Source organism: Pleurodeles waltl, chromosome 6 (assembly GCF_031143425.1).
Source record: "Pleurodeles waltl isolate 20211129_DDA chromosome 6, aPleWal1.hap1.20221129, whole genome shotgun sequence".
Lineage (NCBI taxonomy): Eukaryota > Metazoa > Chordata > Amphibia > Caudata > Salamandridae > Pleurodeles > Pleurodeles waltl.
In genome coordinates this window covers 853,410,813-853,433,622 of record NC_090445.1, presented here as the reverse complement: position 1 = coordinate 853,433,622, position 22,810 = coordinate 853,410,813, and the positions used below count along the sequence as shown (strand labels likewise).

The 22,810-nt window shown below is 45.3% G+C and overlaps 1 protein-coding gene across 3 annotated transcripts in view; it reads left to right on the top strand.

Moving 5' to 3' along the window:
* The window catches only part of ARMH3 (armadillo like helical domain containing 3), a 748,421-nt gene that overhangs the window by 207,699 nt on the left and 517,912 nt on the right, over positions 1 to 22,810 (top strand). For all 3 annotated transcript variants that reach the window (XM_069239576.1, XM_069239578.1, XM_069239579.1), the window contains exon 8: positions 624 to 710. In XM_069239576.1, the coding sequence (XP_069095677.1) occupies positions 624 to 710 (87 nt within the window). The remainder of the gene's footprint in view (positions 1 to 623; positions 711 to 22,810) is intronic.

Here is a 22,810-nt window from a genome sequence, read left to right as displayed (position 1 = left end):
TGAATGGGGGCAATGTTCCCAAGTTAGGCTTCACTGATGTTGCAGACGGCATATGTGTTTATATCACCTGAGAATTTGATGGGTTGTGTTTTGGTGAGTGAGGCAATAGATTAGCCGAGAGGCTGGGTGGGGATAAAAGCCGTATAGGTTCACAGGCATTTAAATAAGGTTGTCAGGCTGTGCAGTGTGTGGTGAGCTTCAGTATTTAAGTATGGATAATGAGGTTGTTTTTGGGGTTGTGTGTGTTTGTGTTGATGTTTCATTGTGTAACTTTGCTGAAGACCTAAGCTGAACAGGGGGAGTCAGTCAGTTTTCTGTTGCTAACTCTATGTATGTGTTGCTTAATGTAAAGCTTTATGTAATGCGGACTTCAATGTATCTGGGTACTGAGCACGTTAAGAATTAGGGTGAGTGGTGAATACGGGGTTGTGGATGTAGTCGGATTTGAGCAGGATAGAATGGTGTAGAACAGATTTTCTTATGAACATCAACAATATATTACCAAAGAAATGGTAATGTGGGGTATGTTTTTCATTTGCATGCCAACTCAACTCTTAATGGCCAGCTGTGCTAATATGTAGCATTGATTATTTTTACAATTTTATTGTGCTGTCTCTCCACAGATTCTCTCAGATCCTCTTAGCCGGAGGGAGCACGGTCACGATGCTGTTGTTCTCCTTGCTTTGCTAGTTAACTACAGAAAGTATGAAGTAAGTGCTTTATTGAAATGTATTAATGTTGATGTTTTATTGCCAGGCAGTTAAAGGGCCAAATATTCTATTGTTGATTTTTAAGAAATGAAATAAAATTCTTCTTCTGAGCTGCCATACCTTTATGATCGTTAGTACAATGCTCAAGTCCATATAAAGACACAATTTAATACATAACACAGCTGCATTACATGCATTTAAGAACGTATTATTACACTATGCTTTAACCCCTTCGCTGCCGGGCCTTTTCCCCCTCCCGTGCCGAGCCTTTTTTTGGCTATTTGGGGAAGTTCGCTCTTAGGCCCTCATAACTTTTTGTTCACATAAGCTACCCACGTCAAATGTGCGTCCCCTTTTTCCAACATCCTAGGGATTCTAGAGGTACCCAGACTTTGTGGGTTCCCCAGAAGGAGGCCAAGAAATTAGCCAAAATACAGTGAAAAATTTGTTTTTGTTTTTTAAAATGGGAAAAAGGGGCTGCAGAAGAAGGCTTTGGTTTTTCCCCTGAAAATGGCATCAACAAAGGGTTTGCGGTGCTAAAATCACCAGCTTCCCAGCTTTCAGGAACAGGCAGACTTGAATCAGAAAACCCAATTTTTCAACACATTTTTGGCATTTGACTGGGACATACCCCATTTTTACGTTTTTTTGTGCTTTCAGCCTCCTTCCAGTCAGGGACAGAAATAGGCATGAACCCAATGCTGGATCCCAGAAACCGAAACATTTCTGAAAAGTAGACAAAATTCTGAATTCAGCAAGGGGTAATTTGTGTAGATCCTACAAGGGTTTCCTACAGAAAATAACAACTGAAAAAAAAAAATATTGAAATTGAGGTAAAAGAACGGCAATTTTACTCTAACTTTTTCCTGCAATGTCAGATTTTTGATAGCAATATACCGTTACGTCTGCTGGACTCTTCTGGTTGCGGGATATATAGGACTTGTAGGTTCATCAAGAACTCTAGGTACCCAGAGCCAATAAATGAGCTGCACCTTGCAGTGGGTTTTCATTCTATACCAGGTATGCAGCAATTCATTTGCTGAAATATAAAGAGTAAAAAATAGCTATCAAGAAAACCTTTGTATTTCTAAAATGGGCACAAGATAAGGTGTTAAGGAGCAGTGGTTATTTGCACATCTCTGAATTCCGGGGTGCCCATACTAGCATGTGAATTATAGGGTATTTCTCAAATAGACGTCTTTTTTACACACTCTCTTATATTTGGAAGGAAAAATTGTAGAGAAAGACAAGGGGCAATAACACTTGTTTTGCTATTCTATGGTCCCCCAAGTGTCCTGATAAAAATGATACCTCACTTGTGTGGGTAGGCCTAGCGCCCGCCACAGGAAATGCCCCAAAACACAACGTGGACACATCCCATTTTTTGACAGAAAACAGAGGTGTTTTTTGCAAAGTGCCTACCTGTAGATTTTGGCCTCTAGCTCAGCCGGCACCTAGGGAAACCTACCAAACCTGTGCATTTTTGAAAACTAGAGACCTAGGGGAATCCAAGATGGGGTGACTTGTGGGGCTCTGACCAGGCTCTGTTACCCAGAATCCTTTGCAAACCTCAAAATTTGGCTAAAAAACAAATTTTCCTCACATTTCGGTGACAGAAAGTTCTGGAAGCTGAGAGGAGCCACAAATTTCCTTCCACCCAGCGTTCCCCCAAGTCTCCCGGTAAAAATTATACCTCACTCGTGTGGGTGGGTCAGGTGCCTGCAACAGAATAAGGCCAAAAACTTGTAGAGATAGAGGGGATAGCACAGCGAGTTGATAAGGACATATTCTTCTTTTATACATCTTTAGGCTGACTCTGCTTTGGGGACCTACACAAGTGAGGTGTCATTTTACTTGGGAGACTGAGGGGAACGCTGGGAAGTAGGAATTTTGTGCTGGAGCGGTGATCGTACAAACGAAAGTCAGTAAAATATGCTTTTTTAAAACAAATTTTTAGGTTTGCAGAGGAGTCTGGGTAAGAAAATGTTGGGGGATCCACGCAAGCCACACCTTCCTGGACTCCTTGGGGTATCTATTTTTAAAAAATGTCTGGGTTTGGTAGGTTTCCCTAGATGAAGGCTGCACCCAGGACCAAAAACATAGGTGCCTTTCCCCCCCCCTCAAACACAGGTAGTTTTTGTATTATATCATTTTGATGTGTCCACATACGCCTGTGATGTGCCAAACACTAAAACAGTGAAAAGAAACGCACTTAGGTTATGTGATAAAGACCCCTCACCCACCAACCAAGTTGGTGGCATGCTTCATCATCGGGGTCCCACCTGAGGCACCTAGCGTGTCACAGGTGTGCTGCGATGCCTGATTACATCGGAGCAGGTTTTGTCATTTTTACCACACATACTGGTTGGATTTGGCACGAGTATGAGGGATGGTTCAGTGGATCAAATTTTATTAACAAGAGATTTCACAAAAATGAAATGCACTGTTAGTAACTAAAAGGCCAAAAAACTGAACCAATGACTCACAGCTTGTGAGCTGTAAAGCCACGGCAAGGCACCAACCGCTTTACAGTCCATTCACACACCTTTCATACATGACACACACAAGACCATTCACACCGCCAGCCACGGGCCCAGCACATTACAACACTCACATCAACAGACAGCACCACTCAAGGGCCCATCACTTACATACGCCCACATGCCTGATACAACAATCACACCAGCTGATGGGAGTGTGTGGACTGGTGTTTGGCTGGCAGTGTGTTGCAGTAGCCAACAGCAAGTCAATATGTACACTATGTACACCCTCAGCCAAGCCCCACTCCACACACATTGGCATCACTTTTTTTTTTTTTTTTTTTTAAACAAACCCCTAACTAATTAGAAATAATTACAAAACTACAAACACAAAAGCTCTAACTAAGTACATGACAGAAATGCTAACCATGAAACTGAACACATGAAAATACAAAACAGACATGAGTTTACACTCATGGTTGTTCCCAGTAATTCTTCTGGGTGTGGTAATTCTTAAAACAACCACCCACACACAGCCCAGGCTTTGAAGGACAATCTGGGCAGTACATTCGAGTCTCCCTACGGATACCTCTTCGAAAACACACTCTACATTTCTTAGCTGAAAAGTATTTTTTGGGTGTGGGAGGAATGTGCTCAGCAAAGTGGCGATCTTTCAATCTAGCCACATCCTCCACCACTGCTTCTCTAGGAACTCTGGCCTGTTCCACCACAATAAGGCTCTCTATCACTGACTCCTGAAATTTCACAAATGTCATCTTTGACCCTGGAGACCTATCCTTAAACACAATAAAAGCATTAAAAGTTGCTAAGTGGAAGAGGTAAATTGCTAACTTCTTATACCAAACGTAAGACTTACGAATAGCAGTATAAGGTTCCAACCTCTGATCAACTCTATTAACACCTCCCATGTGCTTATTATAATCTAAAATAAAATGCACACAGGTTTGCGCACTTCAGCAACCTGGCCCCAAACAGTCACGGGGGAAGTACTCTCATCATGGATGGTACTTAGCATGTAGACATCCCTCCTGTCTGAAAACTTCAAAGCTAGCTGCTCATCATTCCGCAAGGCACTGCACTGTACCCTCTCAAGTTTTTTACAGACAAGCTCCTTTGGATAGCCTTTCCGGTTACAACAAATTGTACCACAAACAACAGTGTCCACTCTAAACAATTCCTTGAACAACTGCACTCCAGTGTAAAAGTTATCTACACACAAATGGTGACCTTTGTTGAACAGTCGTCTACCAAGGTCCCACACAATTTTCTCAGTAACTCCAAAAGTGGGAGGACAACTGGGGGGGTCAATACTAGAATCCCTACCAGTGTAGACACAGAAAATATACACATATCCTGTACTACTTTCAGACAGCATATACAATTTAATTCCACATCGTGCCCTCTTGCTAGGAATGTACTGCCTAAAAACCAAACGACCCTTGGAGAGGATCAAAGACTCGTCCACAGCTATTTCTTTGCCTGGAACATAGACCTCTGAAAACCAATCTACAAAATGATCAAGGACAGGCCTAATCTTAAAAAGACGGTCAGAATCAGGGTGATCTCGTGGCAAGGCTAATGCATTGTCAATAAAATGCAGCATCCTAAGAAGAAGCAAATACCGATTACGACTCATTGTTTCAGAAAATATAGCTGTTGCCATCAAGGGACTAGTAGACCAATAAGAAGCCAGTGACGGCTTCCTTATCAACCCCATCAAAAGAGTCAAACCTAAAAACCTTTTCATCTCCTCCAAATTTGTGGGAATCCACTGGGCAGCTCTAGAGTGCGGACTAAGTCTAGCAGCGTTGTCCCTCAAATACTGCTCCGCATACAAATTAGTCTGCTCAACAATCTCTTCCAAAAACACAACATCCACAAATTACTCAAAGAAATTCACAGGCAAAAAGTTCTCAGTATTGACTCTACACCCCGGGAGACCAGTAAAGGCAGGCAACTCTGGCTGCTCCATGTTTGGGGCAACCCAGAGTTCAGGTCTTCTAACGGGAAACCTTTCAGCCCCAGGTTGCTGCACTAATGGCACATCACTGTCCTCCTCTGAAACAGGCCCTTCATCTGCACTGAGTGTGGCTTCCTCATCAGAAGATTCCTCTCCGACAGAAACTTCACTGCCAGAATCCCTCACTTCCTCCTCTGCCTCAGATTCAGAGTCCGTCTCATAATCATGATCAGACAATGACCCAAAAAGCATACTAACCACCTGCTGAGCGGTCATCCTGCGGCTAGCCATGATCTTTCCTACTAAAATTAACTGGACAAATGCACCACCAACAACCAGCACTGTGTAAGATAAGTAATAAAGTGTAGCTTTATTAGTAAGAGTTAGAAACTCAAAAACTGTACCGCTCACTTGCCTGAAAAAGCTTAAATCACCAGCAACTACTCTGCACAGACACAGCAATCACCAATGATATCCCACTAAAAAGAAAGAAAGAAAAGCAAATTAGAAATAAGACAACACAAATATCATTGTGCACAAATCTAAGGACAATTTCACACAAACCTGCATTTAGTACACCACCTACAAACATGTCATTCATGCATGGCAACAATACTCCTTTGAAGTAAATTGTTTTTACTTACCTAAAACATGCAACTATGCAAACCGCAGGTCAACCACCGCCAAAACCGCAAGGAGCCACAGCAAAGAAAGCAAAAGCTTTGAACTAGAACAAAAAGGAGGAAAATAATTATCACAAATGCAAATACTTTGTCAGTTGACAAACATCCCACCATCAAGCATGCATTTAGAAATTGGTGCCTAAGTGGATTCTGCCATAGGGGCAGATGGGCCTACTAAAAAATAGGCCTATCTGCCCCAAGGAGGGCAGAAAATACCTTTAGTAGTGTGTCCACAAGGGCCCACCCCCAAACAAAAAACAAACCACACACACACACTATCAATGGTGCCTACATGGCTTCTGCCCCCATTGGGGGCAGATGGGCCTAAAGAAATAGGCCCATCTGCCCCCTAGGGGGGCAGAATTGGCCAACAGTTCAATGCCCCCCTTGAGGGGGTGCCCCTTGCCCCAAGGGGACGCCCCCACATAAATAAACATATTTTAAAAAATCCCTGGCGTTCTAGTGGTTAAAAATAATAGGCTGATCTGTCCCCAAGGGGGGCAGAAATGGCCTTGGTACACGTGCCCCCAAAGGGGGGGGCGACCCCTGCCCAAGGGGCCTCCCCCCCCCCCTCCACTAACACACACACTATCCCTCGTATCTAAGTGGCTTCTGCCCCCCTTGGGGGCAGATGGGCCTAAAAGAAATAGGCCCATCTGCCCACAAGGGGGGCAGAAATGGCCAACAGTTCAATGTCCCCCCACATAAATAAACATATAAAAAAAAAAATCCCTGGCGTTCTAGTGGTTTCTGTCCCCCTTGTGGGCAGATGAGCCTTAAAATAATAGGCCGATCTGGCCCCAAGGGGGGGCAGAAATGGCCTTGGTACACGTGCCCCCAAAGGGGGGCGACCCTTGCCCAAGGGGTTGCCCCCCCCTCCATTAACAGACACACACACACTATCCCTGGTGTCTAAGTGGCTTCTGCCCCCCTTGGGGGCAGAAATGGCCACAAAAAACATGCCCCCAAATGGGAGCGACCCTTGCCCAAGGGGCCGCTCCCCAACGCAAAACATTTCAAAGTAAATAAAATTTAAAAATCCCTGGCGTCTAGTGGATTCTGCCCCCCTTGGGGGCAGATTCGCCTAAAAATAATAGGCCGATCTGCCCCCAAGGGGGGCAGAAATGGCCACAATAAACATGCCCCCAAAAGGGAGCGAGCCTTGCCCAAGGGGCCTCTCCCAAACATGTAAACATTTTCTAGAACAAAAAAAAAATCCCTGGTGTCGGCCGATCTGCCCCCAATGGGGGCAGAAATGGCCAACATAAACATGACCCCAAAAGGGAGCGACCCTTGCCCAAGGGGCTGCTCCCACACACAAACATTGCAATCACAATAAAAATTTAAAAAATCCCTTGCGTCTAGTGGGCATTCCTGCTGCCCAATCGCAATGCGATCGGGCAGCAGGAATGCTCAAAGAGACACCGGGGGAAAGGAAAAGCCTTTCCTTTCCCCCGGTGCCTCTTTGGCCCAAACCCCCCCACCCGCCGGAGGAGAACCTGTTTCTCTGTGATCGCACTGGAAGCAAATGGCTTCCAGTGCGACCAGCAGTGATGTCATTACGGGGGTGGAAGGGGAAGGTCTTCCCCTTCCATCCCCGCCTTGGGAGGGTGGAGGGGAACCCCACGGAGGGAGCGCTAGCGCTCCCTCCGGGCTCCGTGCCGGGGACGTAATGGTTACGTCCTCAGCACAGGAGCACTGTGCCGCGGGACGTAACCATTAAGTCCACGGCACAGAAGGGGTTAATGTAGAATCGTTAAAATATTTTGTAGGATGGCTAGAAGTGTTACAATTAAAATATATTTATAAGCCTCTACACTTTCTCAAGGGTTTGGTCATTTGTTTGATGAATACTGTTTGTAGTTTGAGGATTCCATCACAGCTCTGCTGCTGCATTACTATTTCCTGCTTCCTGTTGAGAGGAGCAGCTCTGTTATGTATTTATCAAGTAAATAGTTATTTATAATACAATGCATATCTTATTGGCAGCATTTCTGGCAAACCAAAGTCTCTGTTGAATAACATCTTCATTATCAAATTTTTAGCAATCGCTTGTTTTTTCGACTAATACAATTGACTTTGAAAACTGCATTACTTTTTTGAAGTGCTACATCACATCACCATAGTGTTTTATAGGTTTTGGATCACTTCTCTAAATCACACTTGGGTGGCTAAAGAAAATCCAAAATGATTATCTACCGAGTGATTGATTGACTGTGTTCTTAGTACCCTCTAATTGTAATATCATGGTATACCCAGGTAGTGTACCAACACTATTGCTTGCTTTGGAGAGTTCCGTTTGAGTGGCATTCTTCTTTTGACCAATACCATGCCAAGTTGATGATGTATATTGTTTTGGATTATGCAAACAACTTCCCCCAGAGATAACTTCTATCGGTTACATCATTGACACTTTTATCACATCTCCTTACTCTATGATAGTAGATCTCTTGTGCATATTAGCATCTTAGACTCTAATCTGATTTATTCCTAGTTAAACTAAGTATGATGCCAGGAGGTCTGTATTTTCTATGGAAGTAGTTAAATTTAGCCAATTTTGCACTTTAATTTCTGGACTCACTTTTTCCACATGCCTGCCTGCTGTATGTGTTGTTCAGGACCTTCTGTACGTCAGTGGACCACTTCTTTCTGCTTCTTAACATAAGAGTCTTAATAATGTTTGTCTTTGCTCTGTATGTAGAAGTGCTCGCCGCCCTCTATTTATCGTCAAATTGTCAATATGAATGTACGGGTTGTCAGGGCTCCTGTGTGTCTTTTTTTAAGCCCGCTGGTGGACCAAGACCCGTGGGCATTCTTTTATTGAAGTGCAGAGGGGTTGCCTGTCCCCCACAAACCTGGGAACCACCACTCCCCTGGAGCATTGCTTACTTTTGAGTGTGGGTGGGCGGCACACAGGCTCCTTCCCCCTGCTGCCCAGGGGCCCACCACCTCTCCTGCTATGTCATGGGGTGCGAATGCTTGGGGCATAGCTGTTTGCTAGGGCTTGGCTGCAGCTTTCATAGCTGCAGCCAAGTCACTACAAACACTCTGGTTTCAGACAGCGGACCTGTTAAGCAGGTCCCACTGAGAGAAAGCAGAGTTTTAATCTCTGCTCCCTGCACACAGATGTGTGTGCAGTGAACAGAGATGAAAGCTTTGCTTCAGCAACCACAGAGCTGCTACTTAAAGCAGCTTCATGGTTGCTGAAGCAATGGGACTGTGGGGGAAGCCTTGACATTATACTTTTTTTTAAAAAACCATGTAGGGACCACGGGGAAGCCTTTGAGAGCTCCCCTGCGGTCCCAGATAGCTCATTAAGGGCTTAAAAAAAAAGATATTGAAAAAAATATAGAATAGCTCAAGTGTGAAAATCACAGACCTTCACACTGAGTGTTGCGAGTTCGAGTACAGCCGTACTTGTTTCCCTCCCTTTTTATTTTTTTTAAAGTATAAATGTTTAAGACTCATATGAAAGGTGATCTTACTCTTTTTAAACAACAAATACATGTTTCTTTTCAAATTGTGCACAAATATTTAATTCTAAGTATATCATACACTAAAGCCTAAAAAAAACTTCTATCGCTATCTCTCGTTCTCTCTCTCTCTCTGTCTCTTTCTCTCTCTAGCTTTCTCCCACTCACAGATCCACTCAGACACTCATGCACCCACTCACAAACCCACTCACAGACCCACTCAGACCCACATGCACCCACTGACAGCCCCAGTCAGACTCACCCACTAAAACACTTATGTACGCACTCACACCCAGACACTCTCACAGCTACTCTCACCCCCCGATACACCCTCACACACCTATTCTCACACCCAGGGAGGCCGCAGCCAACTCCCGCCATGCACGGCCAAAGGGCCGTGCACAGTGTGGGGATGGGTGGTTAGAGGTGTTGGCCGCAGGCCAGGTCTTGTGGGCAACCTCTGCTGCGCACGGGAGAAGGCTGTGCACAGTGTAAGGTTGGGTGCTTATAGGGGGTTGGCCTCAAGGCCAGGCCATAGGCCAGGCCCAGTGGCCAACTGCTTCGGCTGTGTGCGGCGGTGGTTGGATTAATGTATAGTGATAAAAGTTACTATACGTTAAAAGACAGTAGAAATTCACTTAAAAATATTAATGGTGACAGGGACGTTATAGTTAGGAAATATTTTTTTTTTATACCATGGAAATTCACTTAAACAAACAAAGGTTACAGGGACGTTATAGTTAGACTCACATTTTAAATGTTCTACACCATAAAAATTAACCAGTTAGAGTTACCTCAAGTAACTATAACTTGTGCCCTAAGGTAACTAGAAATTTCGCCTTTGCCATGCACTGCCAATTACCCTACAAATTACAGCACTCATGACATCTTTGATAACATCATTGATAATATCAATGTAATGTTTGCAGTAAAATATTTGATGAAAACCTGTACATGCCGAGGGCATGAGTTATAGTTACCTTAGGGCACGAGTTATAGTTACTAGAGACAAGGAGTTTTTAAGGTTCATTGATGGGTAGTGTTAAGGGGTGGAGTAAGGGGCTTAAGGGTTAGGGATGAGTACGTTTCACACACACACACGTCACCCAGGGGTAGCAAGGAGTTTTTAAGGTTCATTGATGGGTAGTGTTAAGGGGTGGAGTAAGGGGCTTAAGGGTTAGGGATGAGTACGTTTCCGGGATAGTAAGTATTTTGATAGGGTTTAGGAAAAGGTTGGTTAAGGTGCAGTGAGTGTTTTTTAAGGTTTAGTCGTAGGTAAGGACTTGTTTTATTTAAGTTAAGGACAGGTAGAGTGAGAGGTAGTGAAAGGTTTATAGAGTTCAGGGATGGGTAAGTGGGGTATATACTTTAAAAAAACAAAGGTTAAAGGGACATTATAGTCAGGTTCCTAATTTACTCGCACAAAACCATCAAAATTCAGCAGTTCTGGTTTGAGTTATTTCAAGTAACTATAACTCGTGCCTCCGCCATGCACAGTTTTTTCTTCAGTAATATGATTTTTACTGTTTTATTTATATTTTTAATAATAACAGTACATACATTTTCATGAGTACTGTAATATCTGGGGTAATTAGCAGTGCATGGCGAGGGCATGAGTACAGTACCCTACCACCTTTTGTGGGGTAGCAAGGTTCACTTATAATAATTTGAAAGCAGTGACCACATTGAAAATGGAAGTTATAACTACAACTTTAGAATTTTTTATTGAATTTCAATGTTTTTTACATTTTTATACAAATGTGTTTCAAAGTGTAGAGTCCAATGTTAAAAGTGGAGAGTTGTTATTTGGAGTGTCGAACAGTACAGTGGAGGACAGTGTTGTACAGTCTATTGTCATAGAGTAATTTGGAATTGAGTAGAGTAGAGTGTAGTAGCATATATTAAAGTGTAGCAAAGTGTTATATTGTGTAGTAGCTTGTTGTCTCATATAGTGGAGTCAAGTATCCCAGACTGGAGCAGTGAGTTGTACAGTGGAATGGTGTGTCAAACAGTAGAGTAGGGTGTCGTAGCCTGCTATAGAGTAGAGTATTGTAGAGTGGAGTAGGGTGAAGTAGAGTGTCATAGAGTGGAGTATCATCAAGTAGATTACAGTGAAGGAGAGTTTTGTGGAGTGCAGTGTCATATAGTGGAGTAGCATATCATAGAGAGAAGTTGAGTGGCATGTCGGCGAGTGTCATACAGTGTAAGACAGTGGCGTAGAATGGATGGGCATAGAGTAGAGTAGCGTGTCATAGAGTATAGTACAGTGTTGTAGAGTGGAGTTGCCTAAAATGGAGTAGCGTGTCGGCAAGTGGTGTACGGTAAAATATAGTACAATGGCATAGAGTAGGATAAAGGCCCTCATTAAGACCCTGGCGGACGGTGATATTTTGGAGAAAAGTACTGCCAACAGGCTGGCGGTACTCTTCCCCAAAGTATGACATTGGCTGTATGGCTCAAGCCAAACCGCCACTGTACCACTCTGTCCGACCAGGGCGGTAACAGCCCCCGGGCTGGAGACTTCAGTCTCCAGCCAGGTGGCCGTCACTGTCCCACCCGCGGGATTATGACCCCGCCTACTGCTATGGTTTTCGTGATTTCCTTACCGCCACAAAAACCATGGCGTAGGCACTATCTGTGACAGGGAATTCCTTCCCTGTCACTGAGAGGGGTCTCCCCCGCCCCTCTCCCCCTCCCCAGAGTCCTCCCAACCCTCCCCCTCCCACTCCAGACCCCCCACGACATACACGCACATTCACGCACCATCATACACATGTATGCACACACTCATACCCACATTGACCCACGCATGCATACATCCATTCACACGCACATCCACACCCACTGACATACATACATGCACACATGCATTCAGACAACAGAAAAAACATGCACACTCACAACCATGCATGCATTCCACACACCCGCATGCACGCACGCACACACAAACATACACCCCCCCCACACACACAAGACCCCCCTCCCCTGTCGTAGCACCTGACTTACCTGATGTCAGGGGGTCCTCCGGCAGGAGACGGGACGGGGCGCTGCTGCCAGCAGCAGCGTCCGCCAGCAGAACACCGCCAGGCCGTATCATGGGTCATGATACAGTCTGCGGCAGTCTATTGGTGTGGTGCTGCTGCTGGCAGCAGTGCCACCTTACCGCCGTCTGCGGCCATGGCTGCAGCCGGAATTCCGCCATCCGTCTGGCAGAATTCTGGCTATGGTCATAATATGGCAGACGGTAGGTAGCCGCAGTGACAGTGTTTTGGTGGCTGTCGCCACGACGGTAGGCAGTCAAAACCGCCAATGTTATAATGAGGGCCAAAGTGTTGTAGAGTAGACTATAGTGGAGTAGACTGCACTGGAGTGGGGTAGTGTAGAGTGGAGTAAAGTATCAAGGAGTGGCGTGCCATGTGGTAGGCTATAGTGGCATAGAGTGCAGTAGAGTGACGTGGCCTAGCATATAGTTGAGTAAAGTATCATAAATTGGAGTACTGTGTTGTACAGTAGAAAGTAGTGGGGTTTTGTACAGTGTTGGTGATGAAGACTTCAGTTGAGTACATTGGCAGTCTAGTTGATTTTTGTAGGGTGGAGTGGTGTACAGTCTTGTGGAATGTGGTACAATAGAGCGTTTTAGAGTGTAATGGCTTTGGAATGCATGGATGGAGTACTGCGTCAGAGTGGAGTGGGGTACAGTGGTATACAAAGAGTTGCATACAGTGTTGTATAGTGGACTAGAGTATCAGAGTGGAGTAAGGTGTTGTACAGTGACAGTATAGTACAATGTTGTATAGTGGAGTGAAGGGGTATAATCAGGTATAATGTGTCTGGATTGGCGTATAGTGGAGTGTGATATGGGGGAGTTGCATAGAGAACAGTAGGCTGTGAAACATTGGAGCTGCGTAGAGTTGATTGTTGTATAGTAGCATAGCGTGAGGTAAAGTCTTGTACAGTGTAGTGTAGTAGAGTGGAGTGGTGTAACGTAGTGTGAAGTATTGGTGTGTCATAGAGTAGAGCAGTTGTTCCCAGCATTTTGACTTCTGTGGACCCCCACTTTGCTGTTGTTTAGAAAAGTGTTGTATAGTAGAATAGAGTGTTGTACATTGGAATGTATGGGCATAGAGTGGAGTATCGATGTCGACAGTGGAGTCTACGGGGACAGGGTGGAGTAGAATGTCAGAGTGCCATGAAGTGTGGTAGACTTCTATAGAGTGAAGTTATATAAAGTGGAGGAGAGTGCTCTACATTGGAGTTGCATAGAGTGGAGTAGTGTACACTGTAGTTGTGTAGACTAGATTACCGTACGTGGAGTATTATACAGTGGAATACGGAACATTGGAGTGGAATAGCGTTGACTGAAATACAATGGAGTAGGGTAAAGTGGATTTGTGTGGAGTGGGGTGGCATAAATTAAAGTAATGTAACAGAGTTGAGGAAATGGTTATAAATTGGAGTGGCGTCTCATACAATAGTGTGCTGTGTTGTACAGTGTTGGAAACTGTCAGTGTGGAATAGGGTGTTGTACAATTGAGTGCACGGGCATAGAGTTGAGTGCAAATTTGGACAGTGGTGTGTACGGTTATAAAGTGGAAGAGAGTCTAGAAGAGTGGCATAGAGTGTAGTTGAGTTATGTAGAGTGGAGTTACATAGCGTGAAGGAGAGTATACAGTGGAGTGGCATACAGTGTAATAGCGTAGAGTAGACAGGAGTGACATAGAGCGTAATAACGTATAGGGCCTCATTACGAGTTTCGCAGTCTCAGGACAGCCATGTTGGCGGTCGTACCACTAACAGGCTGGTGGAGAAGGCCGCCAAATTATGACCGTGGTTGTATTCCCAGCAGAATACAGCCAAAGCAGCGCCGGCACCGCCACTGCGGCCAGACCACAACGGACGACGGAAGGTACCCGCAGGCTGGCGGATACCCTGTTACTGCAGGACAGATTACAAGGCAGCACACCGCCAGGTTTTCTGCTGCAGTCACACCACCACGGAAACCCAGCTGTAAACGAACTGCATAAAAGGAGACACTCAACTTCAGGAAGCCATACTTGCCCGGAGCCACCATGGAACCAGAACTACACGTCCTCCCGCTGCTCCTGCTCGCACAAAGACAACAGAGTCTTTGCCAATGACAACAGCAACCGTAAATACACACACACTTACCTGTAATTGTTATATATTGTCAATGTATGTACACTTACAAAGTATACCATCGGGAAGGTGGTGCGAAGGTGACAACCACCCTCTACTACACACTGACATGCACACTCACATACAGCCATGCACATACATAGTACACACACTACGGCCAACACACACACACACGTCTAAAACACACACTTATGCATGGAAACATAGCACAGGCCCAGTTACACACAATAACACACAGCACCACAACACGTCCCAACAACATCACAACCAGCCCATCGGCAATATGTTAGCAAGCACTCACTATAGACACTATCCAGGGACACATCACACATACAACACAACCTACAACCAACAGGCAATGAACACACACAACCATACAACTTACCAATCGAGATACACATCACACACAGCACATCGTATCTATCATACCATGCAATAAACACACACATGGACACTGTCAAAACACACCATGCCACACAACACACCAACAAACACGTCAACACAAACACCACTTACTAACATGAGAACAAAATGCTTCGAACAGACACATGCCCATCACACAACACACACACTTTCACTGTGGGACAAAAGCACAGCACACAACCTCATATACTGCCCACACAGAGGTAGTACAAGCACCACACACACACACACACACACACACACACAAATGCTGACAGACAACCAATGTCAGCCAGGTGCAACTCCATACTAGGAAAATACATTATTATTTTTCAGACAAATGAAAAACAAAGGCCATAGGCCAGTCCTCAGAGAACAGTCTTGAATGCACACAGTGCACATATGTGTGCCCCGAACTTGACTCCTGACTGCCATGTAACCTCCACAGGCAGGAGCATCATGAGGGCAGGCAGGCACCTCAGGGATTATCTGGGGGAGTGGCCTAGGGGGGTGGTTTGGGTTTAGGTTTGGTAGGGAGGCCTTTGGGACGTGGCTTGGGAGGGAGGGGTTTAGGTTTAGGCTTAGGGGAGGGTTGTCTTTTTTTGGAAGGGGTAGACTTCCTGGCAGGCGGAGGGGCATTGGTACTTGCAGGGGAGGCCTTAAAGGTGGAAGGTACGGGCTTGAGGAGGGAAGCAAACCGTTTAGGGGGCCTTACGAGGGGAAGAGGAGTAGGGAAAAGGGCAAACTCCAAAAGGAAGGCTGTTTTTCAGACAAGGGAACGGTCATAGCAGAAGGATTTGGCTGTGGAGGGAGAGGGAGTGGCTGTAAGAGGTGTTGGTGTGGATGTCCTAGGTTCATGGTTGTGCATGGTATGCTTGTGGGTGCTGGGTGTCTGTTGGGTGGGTGTGTGGGTGAGGAAGTTTGTGTCTTGGATAAGGGGGGGAGGTGCTGTGGGATGCGGTGGTGGGTGGGTGGGTAACTGTCTGTTGGGGTGGTGACTGCAAGTATGGTGGATGTGCTGCATGTAGGAGTGTCAGTGGTTGTGGTGTCTGCGGGTGTGGTGACTGGGGTGAATGTTTGAGGGTCTGCTGGGGTGCTGTTTGTGGGTAGGATAGGTGTAGTGGCTGGGTCTGTGAATGTTGGTGTGGTATGTCAGGTGTGCTCTCTGTGATGCTGGGGGTATCAGGGCAGATTGTGACTGTTGCAGTATGTGCATCTGAATGTTGCTTGTGTGCATGCCAGTGGGGTGTCTTGTGGTGCTTATGTCTGTCTGAACTACCCGTGGATGCTTAGGTGAATGCATGCCTGTCTGTTTGTGTGCTTTTGGCTGGATCTGGAAAGAGAGGTTTAGGATTGGGAAGAGGAAGGTGGAGGGAAGGGGGCCGGTAGACAATGGTTGACTGGCTGTTGTCATGGTGGAGACCAGAACCTGAAAGGATCTCTGCAGGCCACCAGTGCACTGTGAATGCCCTCCAGGAACGCTTTACTCTGTTGGATTTGAGTTGCCAGTACCTGGATGGCATTCACAATGGTCGACTGACCCACAGAGATGGACCTCAGGAGGTCAGTAGCCTCCTCATTGAGGGCAGCAGGGCTAACGAGAGCTGGGGCATAGGTGCCTGTGGCGAAGGAGACACCCACCCTCTTGGGTGAGTGGGCACAGCCAACTAGCTGGGGAGCTACAGGGAGGGCCGTGATAGAAAGGGGGGGGGGGCGGACAGAGATGGTGCTATGGTGGTCCCAGATGCGTCCGCCACCGCCATGGAGTGTGCACTGGAGGAAGATTCTCATGATGATGAACTGGATCCTGTCTCACCCTTGACACTCCCCTTGCCCTCTGGGCCACGGGTCCCTTGGCCAGCAGCTTCCCCACTCAGCTGTGCCCCGTCTCCTTCACCTGCTGATGCTGAAAAACAGAAAGAGGTAGGGTCATCATAGTCTTTGCAACCACTTGTACTACTCCCCAGGGTAGAATCCGGTTAGTGCCAACATCATGTCACAACTAGATACCACCTACACCACTACATTACAACACTTTCACACACCAGCTAAGCCATCTATCGCACACCTACTATACCATCACATCAGTAGTGCAACAACCATTCTATGACAACCTGATTTTCCAACATGAATCTGAGTCCCTGTCCACAGCAACATAGTCAACCAACAACCAAGCAATGGGAAATAGTGGCAACATATCACATACACCAAATCCACACATACCTACATTTTTAGCTGATGTCATGTACCAGGAAAGGAACCACATCATGTGCCAAACACATGACAGCATGTTGCATACAAACCTAAACCATTTCATGTCACAGTGTCCACAACCTTCACAAATGACATTTGCAAACATACAACACCTCTGCCTGCTTATTCAATAATTGAAGTATGATAGTCTAAACACGTCAGCAACACATGTCCCAATAGTCATGTAGGAAAGGATGATACATACTTTGTGAAGCTACTCATCTAAGTCATTTTCCACCTGTAAACAAAGTCATGTACACTTATAGTGGCAAACGTAGCCCACAAGATTTACCACCAGACAAGCCCAGGCACCATACCAACACCTTAAATACAATGGAGGCCACATACAGTACAACTAATCATGATGAGTGGCACCATCAATAGCCCATTATTCAAGTGGCACCATCACTATCCACACTTCAGGCATGAGCAATCTTACATCTGTATATTAACATTATAATGCCACACACACTTCGGAGCTTAACATGATAGAGACATACACCTTGAGGCAAGCAAATGAATGACTACACATACCAATCCAACTACATGTGAAGGTGAAATACAACACCAGCAACATAATTCAGTCAGTGAAAACTATGGGATTCTATAACAACAGTCTACAAAACATATCCACAATAGCAAAAGTAAGTATGTTTAAGCTGCATCACAATGCTGCTATATATATATATATATATATATGCCTGAACCTAACAATGTACACATGATGTTGGCAAGAACCAGTTCAGATTGTACCAATTACCAAGATGTTGTGGCCTGTTTAGCATGCCCACCACACATTGGAATAGGAAATTGCTGTGTAGCCACTTACTTTCCAAAGAACATGTACGTGGTACTAATCTCCTGGGCTCTCATATCCATGATGTGGGTTGCACTAGGAGTCTAGTCATACCACCATGGTTTAGTACATGCAGGAAACCTCACGAGTGCCAATGTTTAGTCCACACTTATCAATGGGGACACCTCCTAACAGATCTGAGTAAGTGCAGCGAGTGTGGCATGTGAAATCTCAGATTGAGGTCACAACTTCACAATAAGTTGACACTCACTGTAAACCTCAGGAATAGTAGGCATGTACTCAACTTGTGAGACTCAATGTTGCACATGGAAATGGATCAAGCGGCATTTGAATAGACAGAGGGCAAAGACCAGGACAACTTACTATCAGATATTGGGAGTATGGATCAGTAGGTGGCAAGGACAACCAGCAGGGTACTAAGAGCAGTATAGTGGTACACATACGACACAGTCACATGTGCATCATCATATGCTACTGTACAGAAGGAATGACATAGGTGAGTAATATGTACCTTATACACAATACAGTGTGCACGCATATGTACCAATGTTGAGGACTCTACATCTAGGTTTTCCTAGGGGACATCCCCAGCTGGGCCACAGTGGTCTTATGGGCTTAGTGTCTCAGGTCCACCCACCTGGTTGTGGACCCCCAGGGTCCGCACTTTATTGGCGATCCCCTTTTTCTGGTGGGCGTTGACCTGAGAAAGTCATGTACACATACTCCATGCCGAAACAAGTATGGTGAACAATCAAGTTAGTGCAAGTAGCCAAGCATACCCTTCCTCACACCTCAACCTCTGCAGTTAGGCCATGTGTGAAGTGGAGTCCGGCATACAGCATGCATAGCCAGTACCAGGTTTTGGCAAGAAACATAGGACCAGACCACAAGTATGTCCTTAAAATGGTACATCTCTACAACTATTTGTCACACCAACATTGATATAAATGCTATACCGTACATATGTGTATGAGGGTACATACATCACACACTACCTACTATGTTTCGGGGTAACAGTCTTTCTATGCATATGGGCACATAACCATCTACCCACACATGATAGCTCAATGTTTCATTCATGTACAGTTCATCTACCTCATTATACCCACTACCTTTCACCCATTGGTATTGCATTGGACACACCTGCTCCTCTGGTGCACCATATAGCTATCCATACAGGGATAGGACCTCCTCCACAAGCTTGACCAGCTCTTCTGGAGGAAAGGCAGGGGCCCTATCACCTGCAGGACGTGGCACAATTGCTCCCAGAGGCAGTACACAGCAGCTCACCTCATAGAGGTCTTGCTGGCAGCAGTGTCAGGAGTCATGTGAGTGTTTGTGCAGAAAATGGCACAGACGGACATCGCCATTGGCTCAAATCTGCCAAAGGCAGCAGTGTGTTCCAATGGCAGTCTCCACTGCTGTTGTAACCACCTGCCATCAGGTCACTTCCTGATGTCCAGTACAGTAGGTCAGGCAGCTGCCATTTTAGGGCTCAAATATATATGATGTAGTAATGAAAGTTGCTTCATTTACTGAAACCTTATATCCATGACAATGTCTGAAGTGCATTCTTACTATTTACAAATATTAATGTGCATGTATTTATTAGTGGAAGAAGTGAAATGAGGTATTGTAGGTTGTGTACATGAAACAGTGTTGTCACCATACAAATGACTATCTGAAGATGGCATAGGTGCCAACAATATGTGTTACATGTCTATAGGGTTGATGTATCTTTCACTGTCAGTAACATGTATCTCCAGGTAGAGTACATGCAAGGGTTTAGGGGATTTGAATCTGGTACACTTTCATATTTTGGCTCGCTATGTGCTGAAAACCTCATATTCACTTTTTTAATTTGACATGATTTAGAAATATGTGACGGTAATTGTGATCATACTTATGAAGTATGGGTTGAGTTATTCACGTACATTCTGGTATCCCACAGTTACCCTGGCCTGAGGAGAGCAAGACAACCTCTGTTGTACTGTCCACTAGCAGACCTGAAGACCATGGAGGCGCGACATGTAATCCAAATATATCACCTGGATAGGCATTCAATTAGGGATCTCTGTCGCCAGTTGGAGCCAGATCTGATGCCTGCCATTCCCAATCCCAATAGCATACCTCCCATTGTTACATCAGTGCTCCACTTCCTGGCCACTGGGTCCTTTCAGAATACTGTGGCCCTAACTGCAGGGATGTTTCAACCCGTGTTCAGTCTGGTTTTAAAGGCTGTACTGTCTGCATTGTTTTAACACACCTGGGCAGCTACATCAGATTTCTCCAACGTGAGGATTTGGTCAATGTGAAGGCATATTTCTATGCTTTGGGACACATTCCACATGTGGTTGGAGCCATAGATGGAACCTATGTAGCCTTGGTTCCAGTAAGTGCTAATAAACAAGTATATAGGAACAGTAAAAATGTCCACTGCATAAACGTCCAAGTGGTCTGTTTGACTGAATTCTACATTTCACAAGTTTGTGTAAGGTACTCAGGATCAGTCCATGATTCCTTCATCATGCGGAACAGCAATATCCTGCTGATGACATGACCATACACAGAGAGGGCCTAACTGCTTGGTAAGTCATGTATGTCATGTGTCTGTACCTTTTTTCCTGCTACTATATATGTGGATGTCCAAGATTAAAGTTTGGATTGGTGTCACTATACCTTGCAGGGGACTCTGTCTACCCAAACCGTCCTTGGTCATTGACACCAGTGAGATTCCCAACCATGCCAGTGAAAGTCCGCTTCAATGAGGCCCACAGAAGGACAAAGCGTGTCGTGGAGCAGACTTTTGGGCTCCTGAAGGCAAGATTTCACTGCATAGACAAATTAGGTAGAGCCTTCTTCCATTCACCCTACAAGGTATGTCAAATAATTGTTGCCTGCTGCATGCTCCACAACCTGGTCCTTTTACGTTGGATACTATTCATACCAGATGAGGGGGAGCCAGCAGATCCTGTGGGTGGAAATGCAGATATGCCAAGTGAGGATGAGCATGATGAGGATGAAGCTGGAGACATCAGGGCAGATGTCATCAATCCGTACTTCAACTGAATCAAGGTATGTAATGTGATGTTACAATAGAGATTCCATAGGGTATTGTTGAGATTATGCATGCCATGTAATGTTTTTTTACCACCATCAGTGTGGTCTTAAGGGGCTCCAAAGACCATGCTTCTGATATGCATAATGAATGTTACCTGGAGTTGTGTACAGAACAGTTATGTACATAGTCTTTTGTTTAGAAAAAACACAATAAAAGTCACATCTGTTGTTATGAATAGACATTGTGATGTTTGTGTTCCACTCTGGCCTATACCTTACCTTTGTCAATCACAGATTTGCAGATTGGCTGTTTGCCTTATCCTCATTTGGCATTGGCAGACAGTGTCACAGGCAGATGAGATTTGCAGCCTGGCATGAGCAGTGGACATGGGTTAGACCGGGTACTGTTTCGTATGAGATTTGTGGCATGTAAATTCTATGCTCAGACTGCCAGGACAGTGGTTTGGAAGTGTCCTTTTCCACAAAATAGACTTGTTTGGTATTGGAGGTGGCTGAAATGGTGGAATGTGTGTGTTCATCTTTGTCTAACAAACGTCGTAATGTGGTATCCAAACACTCTACCATCAGTATGGTTTGTGTTTTATGTGACCTAAATTGTGCATAGCTGTCAGTGTGTTTCCTCATTGCTAATGTGCATGTGTCTGAAGACTGACATAGGTGAGTGGCAACCCTACAGATAACTGACCATGGTAAGTGGCAGGTTCCATCACTGGGTAGATTAGTACTGACCTCTGTCTGTTTAATGGGGTATGGTCATTTGGGAGGATAAGGTATGGGTATGTAATAAGGCTTTAACTGATGATACATTGAACCAATCTGTCTGCCTGCAGGGATGTTGATAGACTGACATGTCCCAAACATCTGTATTATGTGGGATGGTAGTGAATGACACCTAAGCAGAAACCCTGAAGTCCACAGCATGACTTCATAATGTGCTGATTGCCATTCTACAAATAAATATGTGGAGATGTACAATACAGGTGACTAGTGTCATGTGTATGTTACAATCAAAATGCAATTTGTATCTTGGTTGTCCATTACATGTGTGATGACCATAACAGAGGTATAACTTTGGAGAGAAACATTTTGTGTACAATAGTGGTCACGCTTACACAGCAGTCGCGGTTTGTGGGGTTTACAAGGGGCGGGGCGGTGCGCGGGTGATATAAATAATTAAAACATATAATGAAATAACGTACAAGCGTGCTGTACCGCCACTCCACAGTCTCCTCAGCAGGCAGCCCAGGCTCCCAGCCTGCTCTGTGGCCAATCCTGGCGCTGCTTAGAGCTTTGTTAGGATTGGCTGGGAGCACCAAGCCAGGGCGCTCCCACGCAGACTGGGAGCCTGTGCCTGCTCTTTCCAGCCCGGCAGCACAGTGCTGGGCTGGAGAGTGCACAGTGCGCATGTGTGTTTGGCTGGCCAAACACAAGTGCACTGAGGGAAGTACACAGTGCACTCCCCGTCATCCCCTATGCCCGGCTCCTCCAACAATGAAAGGATAATAAACCTGGTTTATTATCCTTTCGTTGTTGAAGGTTTGCAGTGGCTCCTGCTGGTGAGGGATGGGGGCAACGCTCCTCCGCCATAGTGGAAGAGCCGCAACTGTTACACAGGATCTGCGATTAAGTGGTATTTATAGGGGAGTGAACAACAAAATGAGTGAATTGAAACAGAAATGAAATAAAGTTAACAGTGAAGGGTTCAGTCATGGTGGATGAAATTATCTTGGTGGCTGTCACACCATTTGGACGCACAGGTCCAGTGTCCTTGCA